Source organism: Perognathus longimembris, chromosome 12 (genome assembly GCF_023159225.1).
Source record: "Perognathus longimembris pacificus isolate PPM17 chromosome 12, ASM2315922v1, whole genome shotgun sequence".
Lineage (NCBI taxonomy): Eukaryota > Metazoa > Chordata > Mammalia > Rodentia > Heteromyidae > Perognathus > Perognathus longimembris.
The window spans coordinates 35,866,567-35,883,825 of record NC_063172.1 but is presented as its reverse complement, the minus strand read 5'-3'; the positions used below and the strand labels follow the sequence as shown (position 1 = coordinate 35,883,825).

The 17,259-nt window shown below is 38.2% G+C and overlaps 1 protein-coding gene across 1 annotated transcript in view; it reads left to right on the top strand.

Annotated features, from left to right (window-relative positions):
* Necab1 (N-terminal EF-hand calcium binding protein 1) overlaps positions 1–17,259 on the top strand; it is a 145,354-nt gene that overhangs the window by 122,036 nt on the left and 6,059 nt on the right. The window contains exons 9-11 of the mRNA XM_048358630.1: positions 4,639–4,692; positions 8,928–9,040; positions 16,846–16,923. Of these exons, the coding sequence (XP_048214587.1) occupies positions 4,639–4,692; positions 8,928–9,040; positions 16,846–16,923 (245 nt within the window). The remainder of the gene's footprint in view (positions 1–4,638; positions 4,693–8,927; positions 9,041–16,845; positions 16,924–17,259) is intronic.

Here is a 17,259-nt window from a genome sequence, read left to right as displayed (position 1 = left end):
GTAGATTTCTATTAAGTTATCAGGTGACCTTGGTGGCAGATGCTTGCATGCTACTAAATAGTAACTCTTAAGGATACCCTTTTCAAGTTGATTGGGGAAAATGACTATGAAATGTATGAGAAGAATCGATTGCACACTTGATTCCTAGAAATTAGCATGTTAACTGATTACATAGTAAGCAAGCAAGTTAGGATTAGGTAAGCAAGTTAAGATGTAATGAAGAGGTCCTTGAAACTGTTACATTTGTAGATTATTATATTGTATCAATTAATTCAGGGACTTTCAAGTAGTTATATTATTGGGTTGTTCTCCCTGAGAAACCTTTGTCCATCAGTAAAAATAATTGTTTCCTGTGAATGTTAGGCAACAAAAGAGGAACATTTATGTTTGTCAGCGTTACTGACTTTGAAGAATAGATAGTATATTTGCAAAGATAAGCTGTATTGAAAGACACACACACACACACACACACACACACACACGGAGAAAGAGGTGTTAAGAATACTGTTTTTTAAAGAGTGGTTTAAAAAGAATCTAACTGATAACTAATGGTTACCAAATACTTGCTGATTGAAACATGTCAAAGAATTGGAGCAGATGCTGACAAGTACAGCTGTTCCTTGGAAGGAATGACCAACATCACCTGCAGTGCCTCACATATAAGAAAGCCTTAATACTGGAGCCTTTATTTTAAAACTGATGACTAAGTTAGGAATTTGATTGTAACTGAAATCACACTTCTAATTTAGAGTTGAGATATGGGGGGAGGGGTTAGGTTTTGGAAAAACATAGAATCAACTGATGAACTAGAAACTAAAATTCAGGAAGTTAGCATACAGGCTAGCTCTTGAGACTAGGTAGCAACCAATGCTTGGTGTCTTGGGCTAACTTCACTGAAATTAATGAGTCGTGACCATTTTCAGTGTGCTTAAGAATCTACCTCAGATAACACAAAGTACTTGTTCTTGTGAGAGTCACATGTTGGCCTCTTGGATAGAAGAGTGAGAAACACCTCAACTAACAATCTAAGGAGTGCTGTGTGGAACTGAGAAGAGATAATTAACTGCAAGGAAAGTGTACTGTCATTAAAGATAAAATAAGTTCTAATCAGCTAACAAGTATGTTCTATGATGAAGTACAATGTTAGTAAACAGTACAAGCAGAAAGGGTAGTGAAATCATGAACAAAGCTTAGATAAAACTGCTTAGTTCAGTCATTAAGGGAAGAAGAGTCATTAAGGTTGTATAGAGGGCTGGAGGCCAAATCATGAGTGAATGGCCTTGAGTAATACACTGAGGCATTTGGATTTGGCCTTCAAGATAAGAGGAATTTACCACTTTCAATAGTTTCAAGTGAAACTATTTTTAGCTAGTACACTTGGCAGCAAGACACAACTTGGATTCAAACAAATATAAAATGGATTAAAGCTAGGAGAACTTAGGCCACCTCAAACAGTGGAGTGGAAGTACACGTTTGTGTGCTCAATCCCTTAGGACCAGCCCCTTATGACAAGAGATGGGTCTTCACCACTAAGTGAGTGAACAGAAGATGCAAGCTTGAAAGACAGAGTAAAATGAACAGCACCATCTCATGGGTGTGGTAGAAACCCCAAGTTGGAGTCTGAAGATTTGAGCCTTTCTTTTGGAGACCAGAAACAAAAAAAGGAGAGACATGTGAGAGATCATTTCTAAGGAGGGGTAAGAAACCTGAACTGATATTTCAGATGAGTTTATTTCTAGGTAGAATAGGACATATGGACAGAAATACCCAGTCAAGTTAGTACAAAAGAAGTCATGTCAACAAGTGATGGTCTTAAAGCTATCTACACACACACACACACACACACACACACACACACACACACCCTCAAATCCTGAAGAAGGGAAGGTCACTGAAAAGCAGATGGTGAAAAGAAAAGTAAGTGTAAGAGTAAGGGAACAACCGTGGAGAATTCTCAGTTCTTCTGCCAGGTTCCTTCATGTGTTTTGCACTGACCTCTTACTGAGACAAACACTCAAACTACAAGACTTGCTAGAAATCAACTTCTTTTTCACATTAGCATATGGTACATGAGTTTAAAAGGATTCATAGAAAAAACAGTGGCTATAAACGTTAATTTTCCAATGTTGGAAGGCCTAAAAATCTAGGATACCTTTTTGAAATCTAAGCTATATTAAAAAATGGTTCTACTGTTGAATACATTTAGATTAAAGACTACAAAAAAGACCAGCACCAATGGCTCACACCTAAAATCCTAGCTATCCATGAGGATGAAATCTGAAGATCATGGTACAAAGCCAGCCTGGTTAAGAAAAAGTATCCATGAGACTCTTACCTCCAATTTACCACCAAAAAGAGAAGTAGAGCTGTGACTCTGGCTCAACTGGTTCAGCTCTATGGAGTCGTGAGCAAAAACTCAGGGACAACACCCAGGTCCTGAGTTCAAGCTCCAGGACAACAGTCCACACATACAACACACACACACACACACACACACACACACACACACACACACACACACACCCCTCCTTTTAGTTCTAGGCAAAACTAATCTGAAAATCATATAGTTATTTTTAAAGGAATAACTCAAACTTGGCTCCTACCATATTTTTTCCCTTTTTCTAACTTTAAATCAAAGTATTATCCTGTCTCTTTTTCTCTTAGTCTTTTGTCTCCCTCCCTCCCCTTCTACGAAAGGGTTTTATTTTGAGAACAGTGCCGAAGAGCTGTGCTGAAAGTACAAGGGGATGGTTTTGAGCGTGGGGCTCCCACTGTGTGGAGCTCAGTGTGAGCAGACTTAACGAGTAGGGAAAGCAGTACAAGTTCAGTTTTCTTCTACCACTTATTCTATGTCACATTAGATTTTTAGAAGAAAACTACCCAAATGCCAAACAGTGTCTAAGTGCATACCATTCCACTGCTGAGGCCTTGTTTCCTGCAGTTGTTAGCACTAGGTTTGATATCCTGTTAAAGGAAGTGTACATGTGGCAGAACATGTTATCCTTTCTGCCCATTAAGTATTTATGATGAGTCCTTCCTGCAGTGTAATCGAAGCCCAATTCCATTTGTGTGAGGGAAAAATACCACCTGCAATTGCTACAAGTTTCTCAGATTTTCCTTCTGTCCTTTCTAGCCTCTCCGGTATGTATGGCAAGAATCTGATGTTTTACAGCTTATGTTTTGCTTGAAACATTTGCAGAAATCATCTTGAATGTTAAAAACAAAACAAAACATGTTGACAAGGACAAGAATAAGACTTGTTCATTCTTCACAAAGCCCTGTGTATCAGCACACCATGGGTCATCCTCACTTAAAGAGGAGTAATTAGGACATCATACTCACATGATTTACGTTTTTCTTACCTTAGATGAAAGAAGGTAGAACTAAAAAGTGACTTCAGATGGCATCAGGAAATAGCAGTCAAGGATATGACTAAGTTTCTAGCTATAAAGTACTTTTTAATTCTCACTTCATGTCTCTGTTCATTACATAAAGTGGCATTTATGGAAAAGCTGTGAATGAGATGGGGTATATGTTCAGACATTCATTTTTTATTCCATGTCAATTATCAACAATGTGTCTGGTACACTGTTGATAACAGGGGCACAGTGGTGATGAAAACAGATAAAATCTTTGGTTTCTGAAGTAACAGACTAAAACAAGTGAAGGACTGGACCCATGTGGCTCATGCCTGTAATCCTAGCTACTTAGCAGGCTGAGATTTGTGGTTTGAAGCCAGCCTGGGCTGAAAAGTCCATGAGACTCATATATATTAACTTCCAAAAAGCCGTAAGTGGAGCAGTGGTTCAGGTGGTAATCCTGAGCAAAAAACTCAGTGATAGAGTCCAGGCTCTGAGTTCAGGTTCCAGGATTGGCACACACACAAGCAGACACACAGACACACACACACACACACACACACACACACACACACACACACACAAAACCTTAGAAAATAAATTATACAAGTCTGAAGTCTGAGAAATGAGATAAAATTAGATAACAGAAAATGCAATGAAGAAAATGTGAATGAGGTAGTCAAAGTAATGGTTTGTGAAAGTCTCATTAAGGTTACACTTGAGCTAAATTATGAGAGATGAGAAGAAACACAGAAGTGAGGACAGAAGGAAGAGTAAAACAAGTTAGACAACATGCCCAGCATTCTTCTAATGAATAGCTCAGGAAGACCTCTGTAATTCTGCTATAAACTGGCATATGTTACTTCAGAAAGTCTCCAATTTTACAATCTTTCATTAACTTCTTAGCTAATTGAAGAAATTATTATGCATAATCATCAGTTGGAAAGTGCTAGAATGTGTATTCATTAGAATGAAGTTCATGAAGATTAAACATTGACAGAAAACAACCTAGTCATTCTAGCTTTTTAAAAATGTTTCTTTCCTCTCTCTGTTTTAATACTTCTTTTCACTTCGACTGAAATAAACTTAGAGCAATGGATACAATCAGTCTTTATTGGTACACTTCAATTTTATAAAAATCAGAATTATTTCATTACCCTTCAGATATCTATGTCCTTCTTGTTAGGTATTCCTATGAGAATCTATTGAATGAGTACATAACTTTTAAAAATATAATGTAATTTGGGGATGCTTTTGTCTGCTTTTTCTCTAACTGAAGGATCTCAAACTTGAACCACTAGAAGAAGAAGTTATTGAAGGGAATGCTAAATCTGTAAGTACATTTCTAAGTCAAAGTTTTAGAAATATATATTTTGGAGACATGACTTAATTTCTTCCAAAACCTTTCTATTCATTGAAAATTGAAAAGTTAATAAACTGATATATTTTACTTTGCATGAATAAATTGTGATTCATGGACAGGTAATGCCCACTTCACAGGGATTTTGTAAAAGTGCTCAATATATAATAGGTGCAAAATGAATTTCTAAGTCTGTATAAATCTGTGAGTTACTGAATAATTGAATGAGTGTGATATGATAACAATGAAATTTTTATCATAAATACATTTTGAAAACTCCACTAGGCTGAATGCTGAGCTGAAACCTGGTCCTACTCATTTTGTGCTCAGCATTGGACCTTTATATGCCAGGGACCTTTAAATGCTCACAAATAAGCTTTCAAAGAAAAAATTGATGTGCAGAGAAAAAGGAATATACATAACCCTACATAAAAGATGTCTATCCAGAGTGGTCATGACTTATGGAAATAGAAGAAAATGGACAAAATTGTCCTGAAAGGAAGACTAAATTGCAACAGAAAGAAATTGGCAAATAAATTAATTAAAAAGGAACACACATAATGTTTTATTATTTTTGATGCAAATATTTTTAGTATATTTGGTTTGGAGATGTTTTCTACATTTAATAGGACACTTAATTTTTATATCTTGAGTACCTACAGAAAATCACTTTTACTTGAATACTATAAGTATAGTACATTACTTTAGAGATGCTGAAATATCAGTCATGTTTTCAAGAAACAAAGACTGGAGATACCTTTCATCTCTCTTTTGTCCGATTGCTACACAAACACTAACTGCCAATTGGAAGAAAATGACTCCCACCCAGGTGAGAGGCTCAAACTCATAGCACAAAGGGACTCTCCCAAGGGAGCCAGAGGGAGTCTCAGAAAAGCTGAATAATAGGTCGTGCAGACTTTCCCCTGGTATATGCTATATTTCCCACTACGTGCGCATTACTTTTTATTTCTCTAAAGAGAAGCATAAAATCTGTGTGAATTCAGCAGGAACAATGAATTATAAAGTGGTTGACTCTAGTTGGACTCTAGAGTTTACTCTAGAGAGGAGAGAATATGGAACACCTAAGCTAGAAATAGCTTGTTTATATGGTCTGGTAAGGGGAGGAATTGCTAACCTCATTATCATATGTTAGCATTTCAGAAATGCACAGGGAGATTCCAGATCAGAAGAAATGAACATAACTGATGTTCTAATGTTGGGAAACACAATGTATATTCTTAAATAACTTCCTAATGAAAGACTATAGTCTTTCTACCTACCCATAAGGAGGAAAAAGTCACATGGATGTTGTTTGCAAAAGGTGGCTGTTATATACATTGGTTAGTCTGTGATAGAAGAGACCTAGATTGCTGCCAATTCTAAAAGGTGAACACATATGATACCATTAATTTAATTTATAGGAGTATTTTTTATAAAAATAGGACTAGAAAAGTAGGTCATTCAGCTTTCAATATTGTTTAAAAGCAATAAATGATATTTGTTAACTCTTCAACCATGAGTAGAAGTAAACATATAATACACATATACATATATATATATTCTTTTAGAACATCTGTAGTAACAGTTTGATAGTGTTTCTTTTTCTCAGAATTACCAATATGACATTTGTCATTCAAAGTTGTAGACTTTTCATTAATGGCAATACACACATTCTCATAGACCTATAAATCCTCTTATAGTCAAGATAAAAACATTTTTATTGTTACTTTATAGTAGATGCTCATATTGTAATATGTTTTCATTAATTTATCCTGCTTCTCAAAACTAGTTTTAGAATTCACTGGTTAAGGCTAGGATATGGTTTAGTGGTAGAACACATGTCCAGTATGCATAAAGTCCTAGGTTTCATCTGGAGCAACACACACACACACACACACACACACACACACACACACACACTGAAGTTCTTTGACTAAAGAGATGTTTTCCTTTTTCTATTAATAAAGTACATGAGAACTTAAAAAATCATATCAAAGAGCAAGGAATAATTTTGTACCACATTTTGTTTTAGAGTTTACCTCTACTGACCTGTCAAGTGTATGTTAAACATGAACACAAAGAACTCAGTCCTCACAACAACAGCATGAGAGGTGCCATCACTGCCACTATTTCACAAATGAAGGAGACAAAGTGTAGCGAGGTGTCAACACTACAGGTGAACCCCATCAGTTTGACACCAGACCCATTGTCATCACCATATTGAGACACTTCTAACCTTAGTGCTTGGTAGAGTTCTGGCCTATAAAACAGAAGCTGCTCTTTTCTGGGAAGGGTGTGGATTGACATGATTGTTACTCTGCAAGCAGAACAATTTGTTTGATGGGATTATGTAAACATGCAGCAAAAACCTTGAACTCTGCCAGCTTCCATATCTTGTTTTTGAGCACTGAACCATTACGTCATAATGACTCCCAGATGTAATTTCTTATTTTAAGCCCATTTCCTTCCCATTAGCTTATAGTAAATGAAGTAATGTTTTTTGAATACCTATCCTAGGCAAGATTCTTGGGTACTATGCTGCTTAATCTTTCCCCAGACTCCAAGATATGAATACTATGATTTCAATTTTATGTATCAGAAGAATTAAGATTAAGTTATTTATTCAAAGCCATGTAGCTAGTAAAGGCAAATTCCTTTTCATATGTATCTTCTTCTTGAGAAAGAAGAAAAGAGGGAAAAAATGATGGAGAGAGATAAAAGAGCACTTAACAATTGTGCAGTGCTCTAGGGTTTACAAGGCCTCTCAAATTCTCTTCTGTAATTAGTAAGTGCATGAAAGTTGCTAGAGGAACTGTAATAAAAGTCATAGGTGATAAAGCAGTATCATGATTTGTTTCTTTTGTCCACAAATAAACCACTATTTATATGCCAACCCTGGTGAGAAGGTCTAGAGAGAAACTGGTGAATATTACAGACTAAAGGGAAATACAGGCAATGAAACAAGAATCTGTAATAAAGGCAATGAAAATTAGTATAGGGAATATAGATTTTCACAGCAAGGGGGCATAATTTAGGATGCAACAGAATGCTTCCAGAATGACATATTTAAGGCAAACTCAGAAAGAATAGTAGAATTTTTAAAAGTAATATTTATGTGTTTCATAATGCATTGAAATTGTCTAATGCACTGAAAAAGACACTGTGGTGTTACAGTAGAATATTAAAATATTCTAAATGATTTATTAAAAGTAAACTTTAAAAATAGCAATCCTCACTGGGTGCCACTGGCTCATGCCTGTAATCCTAGCAACTCACAAGGATCTGAGGACCATAGTTCAAAGCCAGCTGGGATAGGAAAGTCTGTGAGACTCTTATCACCAATAAACCCCTAAAAAAAAGCTGTAAGTGGTGCTGTAGCTCAAGTAGTAGAGCACTAGCTTTGAGCACAAAGAGATTCAGGAACAAAGCCCAGACTCTAAGTTCAATCCCCAGGACTGGCAAAAATTACACTTAAAAATAATAAATACATAAATAAATAAGTACCATAAGAACCCCATCGGCAGATCTCTAGGGAAATCTTCAAAACTACAATTGCTACCGTTGTAATCAGATTTGTTACAAAAATGGTTGGCACTCAACTCAGCATGATCCATTAAACATGGTGCCACTTACTACATGGTACTCTGAACAAGACCTATTATAAGTGGGCAGTATGTTTGGGAAAACTTTAACTGTGGACACACCATTGGAAATGCATCCCTGAACTCATGTAATTTGAAATCCGATTGTCATGATTGTCACAATATGTCTACTATAGCAAAATATCCATGATATTGGTGCTGTGTGGTATACAATAGATCTTCACTTTAAAATATGATGACTTGAAGGAAGTGACTATAGTCTAAGTGCACATTAGAGACAGGGAAGTTATTAAAAGTATCAGTGCCTGGGCCTCACTGCCAGTTTAAGTGCAATTTTCAAACTTCCCAGTGATTCTACTTGAATCACTGCTTTTAAGAGGGAAATGTGTCATTGCAAAGGAGATTTTTCTTTAGCTTCTGTGGTGAGAGGCCAGAAAAATCTCCCACTTACACTGAAGCCTTCAGATAATTTTAATCGTGGCATAGTCATGGATTTCGTTGGTTGCACTGCTTGATTGCCTGTGATTTTCCTTATGAAGAAATGGATGGGCACGAAGGGGTCCACTTTGTGATACCAAGACAGTAAGTTTTCCCTTTCCTTGACAGCACATCATGCTTGTTCAGCGTCAGATGTCTGTAATAGAAGAGGATTTGGAAGAATTCCAGCTTGCTCTGAAACACTATGTGGAAAGCGCTTCAGCCCAACATGGATGCTTGCGGTAAGCCCAGAGCCTGAGCCAGCACCGTGAGCTGGGTAAAGGCATCACCCACTTGAGCTGAGGGTGAGAATCTGAATGACAGGCATTTAAGAAGCCTCACATAAAACCCTTCTGAGGGGCTGGAAATGTGGTTTAGTGGTAGAGTGCTTGCCTAGCATACATGAAGCCCTGGGTTCAATTCGTCAGCACCACATAAACAGAACCAGAAGTGGCTCTGTGGCTCAAGTGGTAGAGGGCTTGATAAACAAAAAGAAGTCAGTGACAGTGCTCAGGCCCTGAGTTCAAGCCCCAGGACTGGCAAAAAAAAGAAAGGAAAAGAAAAACCCTCCTGACTAGTCCAATGCTTGGAATGAGGCCATTTAAGGGGTTTAACTGGCTGTTTTACTCTTTGATCCTGGGACCTCTAGCTGCTTTGATCATTGAAACACGAGGAATTTCAAACAGATTGAACGTCTCCACAAGTGATGCTTCAACTCTCAGGCATCTAGCTTTGATTGCACTATGCCCTGTGTGTGGCATAATGGCCACTGTGCCATTATGAAATTGCAAGACTCTCTGAAGTCATGGTTTCAGACCTGGATTAATAAAAGAAGAAAAATCAGCCCTCATTTCCTTTCCTTTCTTCTCCACTACCATTATTCAACTGAGATATACTATTCATTATCTTCAATTTTTCTATTCCACTCTGCCCAATAAATTGGTACTGGAATCAGTTTCCAGAAACAATTCTAAAATCCCTTTCATTTGGAACCTGCAATAATTTTTGATGAGTATTGTAACAAATGCTGTCTTTGTTCTGATCTTTGGATTATGTTCCCAACTAACCCAGAAACCCACCTCACTGCTGTTGCTTGTTCCTCTTAGCTAAGCTCTATCTTAGCTACGCACAGCTGGTAACTCTCCCTCCTAGAAATGTGGACCCATCTGTATGCCTCTGTCAGCCCATGCTTTGCCGTACATACAGAGCTCAGGCCCAAACACCAGCGTTCGGCAAACTTCCACAAGGAAATCTATCCCTAATTTGTGAGCTTGTTATACTTATATGCCGCAGTGTCTTTTTGAATATTGTTTTGGAAAAGCTTTATAAGCAGATGTGTGTTTTTGTGGCTATGCATCTGTGTGTGCGCATACTAAAGCATACTTGATGTCTCTGAGAGATTTGTTCTTCTTTCCAGAAGCTAATTATACTTTATTTACACCACAGCAGAATATTTTGCCAGCCATTGAAGTGGGCTAGAATCTGGGATTAAAGCTAGTATTTCATTTTCATTTGGGGGGTTGGGGAAAGACTCTGTTGGCTCTAAGCCTCAGTTTATCAAGAACCTCATGAACCAAGTATGCTGATCAACACCTATAATCCCAGCTATTCAGGAGATGAGGGCTAGAGGACCACAGAGGCCCATTGGTCAGGCACTCAAGACCCTATTTGAATAAATTCAATACAATACCCATTTTAATATCCAACACCATTTTTTAATGAAATAGAGGAAGCAACCCAGAAATTTATATGGAACAATAAAAGACCCAGAATAGCAAAAACAATACTAAGCAGAAAGAACCGTGCTAGAGGAATTACAATACCAAACTTCAAGCTGTATTATAAAGCTATAGTAATAAAAACAGCTTGGTATTGGCACTGGATCAGGCCTGAAGACCAATGGAACAGAATTAAAGACCCAGAAATGAACCCACAGAACTACACCTACTTAATCTTTGATAAAGGAGCTAAAAAAAATAGGATAGAAGAAAGACAGCCTCTTTAACAAATGAATAGTGCAGGCAATACTGTTTCAACACATGCAACAAACTAAAACTAGATCCTTATATATCACCCTGCACCAAAATCAATTCCAAATGGATCAAAGACCTCGAAATTAAAACAGATACCCTGAAAACACTAAAGGAAGGAGTTGGAGAAACACTTGGGCTCCTTGGCACAGGACGGAACTTCCTTAACAAAGACCCAGAAAGGTGACAAATCAAAGAAAGGATGGACAAATGGGACTGCATCAAACTGCAGAGCTTCTGCAGGGCAAAGGACATAGCTCGCAAGATAAACAGAAAGCCCACAGATTGGGAAAAGATCTTTACCGGCCATTCAATGGACAAAGGCCTCATATCTAAAATATATGCAGAACTAAAAAAAATTACATTCCTCCAAACAAAACCGCAAAGAACCAATAGCCCCATCAAAAAGTGGGCTAAAGACTTAAAAAGAGACTTCTCTGATGAGGAAATGAGAATGACCAAGAGATATATGAAAAAGTGCTCTACATCACTGACCATAAAAGAAATGCAAATCAAAACAACATTGAGATTCCATCTCACCCCAGTAAGAATGTCCTATATCAAGGAAACTAACAATGACAAATGTTGGAGGGGATGTGGCCAAAAGGGAACCCTACTTTATTGTTGATGAGAATGTAAACTGGTTCAGCCACTCTGGCAAGCAGTATGGAGATTCCTCAGAAGGCTAAACATAGAGATCCCCTATGACCCAGTAGCCCCACTATTGGGCATCTACCCCAAAGACCACAAACAAGAATACACTAAAGCCACCAGCACAACAATGTTCATCGCAGCACAATTTGTCATAGCTAGAATTTGGAACCAACCCAGATGCCCCTCAGTAGATGAATGGATCAGGAAAATGTGGTACATATACACAATGGAATTTTATGCCTCTATCAGAAAGAATGACATTGCCCCATTTGTAAGGAAATGGAAGGACTTGGAAAAAATTATACTAAGTGAAGTGAGCCAGACCCAAAGAAACATGGACTCTATGGTCTCCCTCATAGGGAATAATTAGCACAGGTTTAAGCTAGTCACAGTAGAGGATCACAAGAGCCCGATAGCTATACCTTTATGAACATAAAAGATGATGCTAAGTGAAATGAACTCCATGTTATGGAAACAACTGTTATATCACTGTTGTAATTACTTTCAACATGTGATGTGAAACCATAGCTTCTATTATTGATGATCCTCTTGTATGCCCTTCCTGTGGTCGTACCTGCACTATCTCTGTATCTTATCTGAGTACATTGGAAACTGTGTATACTGGTATTAGAACTAGGAAACTGTAAGGGAATAACAAAATCGAGAGACACGGGGTAAAAAAGACAAATGATTACAAAAGCAATACTTGCAAAACTGTTTAGTGTAAATCTACTGAACAACGCATGGGGGAAAAGGGGGAGGGAGGAGGGGGAACGAGGGAGGAGTTAAACAGTACAAGAAATGTATCCAATGCCTAAAGTATGAAACGGTAACTGCTCTGTATATCAGTTTGACAATAAAAAAAGAAAAAAAAAAAGATCCTATTTGAAAAAGAAAAAAGAGAGCAAAAGGACTAGGGACATGACCCAAGCAGCAGTGCACTTACCTAGCAAACAGGAGGTACTGAATTGAAGTTGAAGCATTACAAAAAAACCAACCACGCAAGTCTGGGAATGTGGCTTAGCGGTAGAGTGCTTGCCTAGCATGCACAAAGCCCTGGGTTCAATTCCTCAGCACCACATAAACAGAAAAAGCCAGAAGTGGCACTGTGGCTCAAGAGGCAAAGTGCTAGCATTGAGCAAAAAGAAGCCAGGGACAGTGCTCAGGCCCTAAGTTCAAGCCATAGCACTGGCAAAAAAAAAAAAAAAAGAAAAGAAACAACACACACAAATAATCAATTTTAACAGTTGAGAACAATGTCTTCCATCCACAAGGAACAAGAAACATGAGCAGGAGTCACTCTTGCTCCTGGCTGAGCTCTTTTCTGGAGTGCATTTGCTTAATAACATTAACAACTCACAACTTCCCAAGTTGGCATTTCTAACAGGAAAAGATGTGCTTCAATTATGCTGTTATTCCTATTGCAAATCAGGCTCCAAAAGTAACAGATCAGAACTCCATTGTAGTTCATTTAGGTAACTCCCGACATTTGCCAAAGTGGGGATATTTGTGAGCTAAAAAGGCTCTCATTTAACAATAAAATTGAATATTTGCAAAATGAAAAGGAGTCTGTATAGACTTTGATATAAAAGTTGCAGAAAAGATAGCTCAGTGAGTGTGTGTGTGTGTGTGTGTGTGTGTGTGTGTGTGAAAATATCGTCTATTTTAGTGTGCCACAATCTCCAGGAACTGATTAGATGTTTTATGCTTACAAAAAGGTTCAGTAGCAAGGCTCTATTGTGTGGTGGGAACATGATGTGAAATCAGTAGACTAGCCCCAGGACAGGGGAACAGGGTGTGGAAATTGAATAGACTTCTGTGTAGCCTGTTGCAAAAGCTGTTCTCTCAATAAGCAGGAACCGCTGCTCCGTCGCCACCTGCTGGGAGGCTGAGGAAAGGAAAGTATCCTTTCCCTATAAAATACTAAAATACTCAGCCTCTCCTTTTCCTTTTCATGAGTAGTTCATTTCTCATTAGCTCTTCACTTATCCCTGATTCTTCTATCAAATTTGTTCTTCAATGGAATTATAAAAATGTAGACTTTGTCATATGCAATGAGAATTACAGAATCATCACACACAGGTATATGGAAGTGATGCTAGGGCAGGATGCCTGTCTAAATTCAGTTTTTCAGATGTACTAATCAAATTAGTTCTCTGCCTAAATAGGCTGGTGGACCAATCAAATGTTCATTCTTGTTACCATTTGTGCCCCATTGTACCCATCACTTAGGGCTTGGTGGCTAAAATAAAGCACTGTGAATTACCAGTTTTACCTTCCTTCTTCCATGTTTAGGTAAGAAACCAAGTTCAGCCATAATATAAAAGAGAAACCTCAGGGATTTGTGATACATACCTACAAACCCAGGACTTGGGAGGCTGAGGCAAAAGGATCATGATTTTGAGGCCAGCCTGGACTTTAGCAAGTTTGAGGACAGTCTGGGCAATATAGTGAGATTGTCTCAAAATAAATGAAACAGAAACTTCATGATTTATAAGATTAGCTAATTGCATCCACTGTCTTTTCACAGAAATTATAAGAAGTATATATTAAATTCCATTTGGAACCAGCTTGTCTGGGTTAAACAACTTGTCCATGTTTGACTCTGAAACTTGAATCCTTCTTGTCAATTCTCACCTTTGCATTAGATATTCTTGGAATTCTGTTGGTAACAAAGGGTAGAACAAATGAGCTCCTTTCTGTCCCAGCTACGAGATTCTTTAAGGCAATCACATTTCTGCCTTCTAAGTATCTCACTAAGAAACCTGGAAGTTTTGAGGACTGACAGAGGCTTTGTCCAAGGCAGTCTGTTGAGTTTCACAGAGTAATGAAAAATTCAAGCAGTTACATACACATACACACCACACACACACACACACACACACACACACACACACACACACACACACACGTTGGGAGCCGAGCTACCAGCTAACCTCATCCTGACCTCTGGCTGTGTTATCACAAGGAATGTGTTAAGATTTGGCTTAACTGACAGCCAGCGCTTACCAAGATGTTTTACTGTGTCCATAGGAGCCTGGTTTATGTTGACCATTCAGCCTTGTCTTGTTTTACTGCCTCTTGTTATTTAATGACTTAAAAGATTTCTTATTTTCTTAAACTATAGTAACCCTATGCCATTCCCTGGTTCCCAAACTGCATATAAGCTGGAAGTTAAGAATAAACGGGGGCTGGGGATATAGCCTAGTGGCAAGAGTGCCTGCCTCGGATACACGAGGCCCTAGGTTCGATTCCCCAGCACCACATATACAGAAAGCTAGCCTTGAGCGGGAAGAAGCCAGGGACAGTGCTCAGGCCCGGAGTCCAAGGCCCAGGACTGGCAAAAAAAAAAAAAAAAAGAATAAACGGGCCTGCAGTCTTGAGTTACAGTCTTGAGCTGCAGACCTCCGGGACCCCATCTTTGTCTCTTGTCTTTTTTCTCTTGTCTTGTATTTTTTCCTTTAAACCTTGCCCTTCTCATTCAGGATTCCCTTTCGTTGCCAGCTGACTCCGGCACACACACACACACACACACACACACACACACACACACACACACTGCTATTATGATATACACAGTGAATTGCCTGAACCATGCTTGAGAACAGAGAAAGAACAGTTCCTGCTTTTCATGGATCAGAGCATCCACATGGGAAAACTGGACAGTTATTCATGGAGGTGGGGAACAATTAAAGCTATGTTCTTGGCTGAAAACCTGAAAGCTGCTAAACAGAACCAAGTGACTTCAAACTTGTAAATTTCATTGTGGGAGAGTACTGGGAATGAATCTCAGGACCTTATATACTCTGAGCAGATAGGTATTCCACCACTAAGTAACACCACCTACATTTGTTTTTCTGAGACAGGGTCTCTTACCATGTAACCAACTTGGACTTGCAATCTTCCTATATCACAACTGGCTTAGACCAAAAAAATGAAAAGTTCAGATAACAGAAAAAGAAAGTTTTTAATGTACAAAGTAATACAAATAAATTCATGTGAAGTAGTTAATGGAGCGCCTGATATGCTAAGCAAGCAGGTATGGGTTGAAATGTGTCCATTTTATGCTGCTAAGTTACATTTGGAAGTTGAAAAGCCCTTAAATATCTACAATGGAAACTACTAATTCTCTTCCCAGAACAATGTATATATGCAGATTAATTTCTGGGTTATTTCTGAAATTCATGGAATTCTCCCCAAAAGCTTATTGCTGGGATATGAAAAAACACAAATTCCATCTTGTATTCAATTCTTAGAATCCTATAGTAAATCTTTCCTCAGAAAAATATAAATTTAAATACTTGGTACATAACTGAATGAAGCAAATTAGATGAACTATGAAAAACAGTAAACTACAGGCAAAGAACTAAGAATAAAGAAATCAAACCAAATCCCTCATATTAAAAATTCTGTGCGTGTCTACTGCCACCTACTGGTCAAATTTAAATTCTAAATCTACATTAACAATTTTATTGGTAATTCTTTGTTCCACTAGGTTGGACAAGCTAGACTTTCAGATACAAGTCTTTAAAGAGTTGTTTTTGTCTCCCATTCTTTCTTACATTTCAGAATGTTTTGTTTTGTTTCAACACTCTTCTAGATCTTCATCTCTCATCTCAGCAATTTCACTACTTGTGTAACTTTTCTCCATGGCCTCTATTCATACCCTATACTTCCAATAGCAGGATCTTTTACAACAATTTTATAAACCATAGCAAGAGATGTTCTAAAGATGAAAAACTGAATTTCAAACTGAATTAGTAGTTTCTTCCTGGTAGGGATTGAGCCCAGGGACTGGGGCATCCTATGCAAATGCAGTATCTCTTGAGCCATGCCCTCATACTCGTTTTGCCTTGTATTCTGCTTTCCAGAGAGGGTCTCATTAACTTTGCCTGGGTTGGCCTGTGTGTTCCTTTTTCTTCTGCCTTCTAAGGAGCTAGGGATAACAGGTAGGAATCATCACGCCCTGCTTTTGTTTTCTTTTTTTTTTTTTTTTTTTTTTTGGCCAGTCCTGGGCCTTGGACTCCGGGCCTGAGCACTGTCCCTGGCTTCTTCCCGCTCAAGGCTAGCACTCTGCCACTTGAGCCACACCGCCACTTCTGGCCGTTTTCTGTATATGTGGTGCTGGGGAATCGAACCTAGGGCCTCGTGTATCCGAGGCAGGCACTCTTGCCACTAGGCTATATCCCCAGCCCTCACGCCCTGCTTTTGAACTAATATATTAATGACAAATTTGTTCAACGTTCTGCAGGCACTTGGGTTGTTTCCTATATGAATGGTCAAAACTTTCATATTACATACACAGATGAGAAAAAAAACTTTGTTCCTTTAATTTCTAGTGGCAATTGTCTTTTCTATTTCAGTGTTTCTATTCAGAAGCTTTCAAATGAGCCTCGCTACATGATTTATGAGTTCTGGGAGAACAGCACTATGTGGAATAGGTAAGTTATAAGCAAGACTGATTTGTTTTGTGAAACCAGAGAGGTGGCAATATGAATGCTCAAATATTCACACTTTAGGAAAAGCCCGTTTACCTCACTTTAAAACCTGCCTAACACACTGAATCTTGACGCCTCCAGTATTTCTTAGATTAGACATCAGTTCCTTCTTGAAGCACAGATACTTTGAGTATTGACTCATCTTCCACTGTACTAATTAGTGCCTTTGGGTAAAATTTCAGTAGGACTTATGGATGTCTAAGAAAGTTGTCTATTTCATTTTTAACACGGCTGTAAGATCCAGGTGATCATAATTCTAAATGTTTTCAAACACTATAT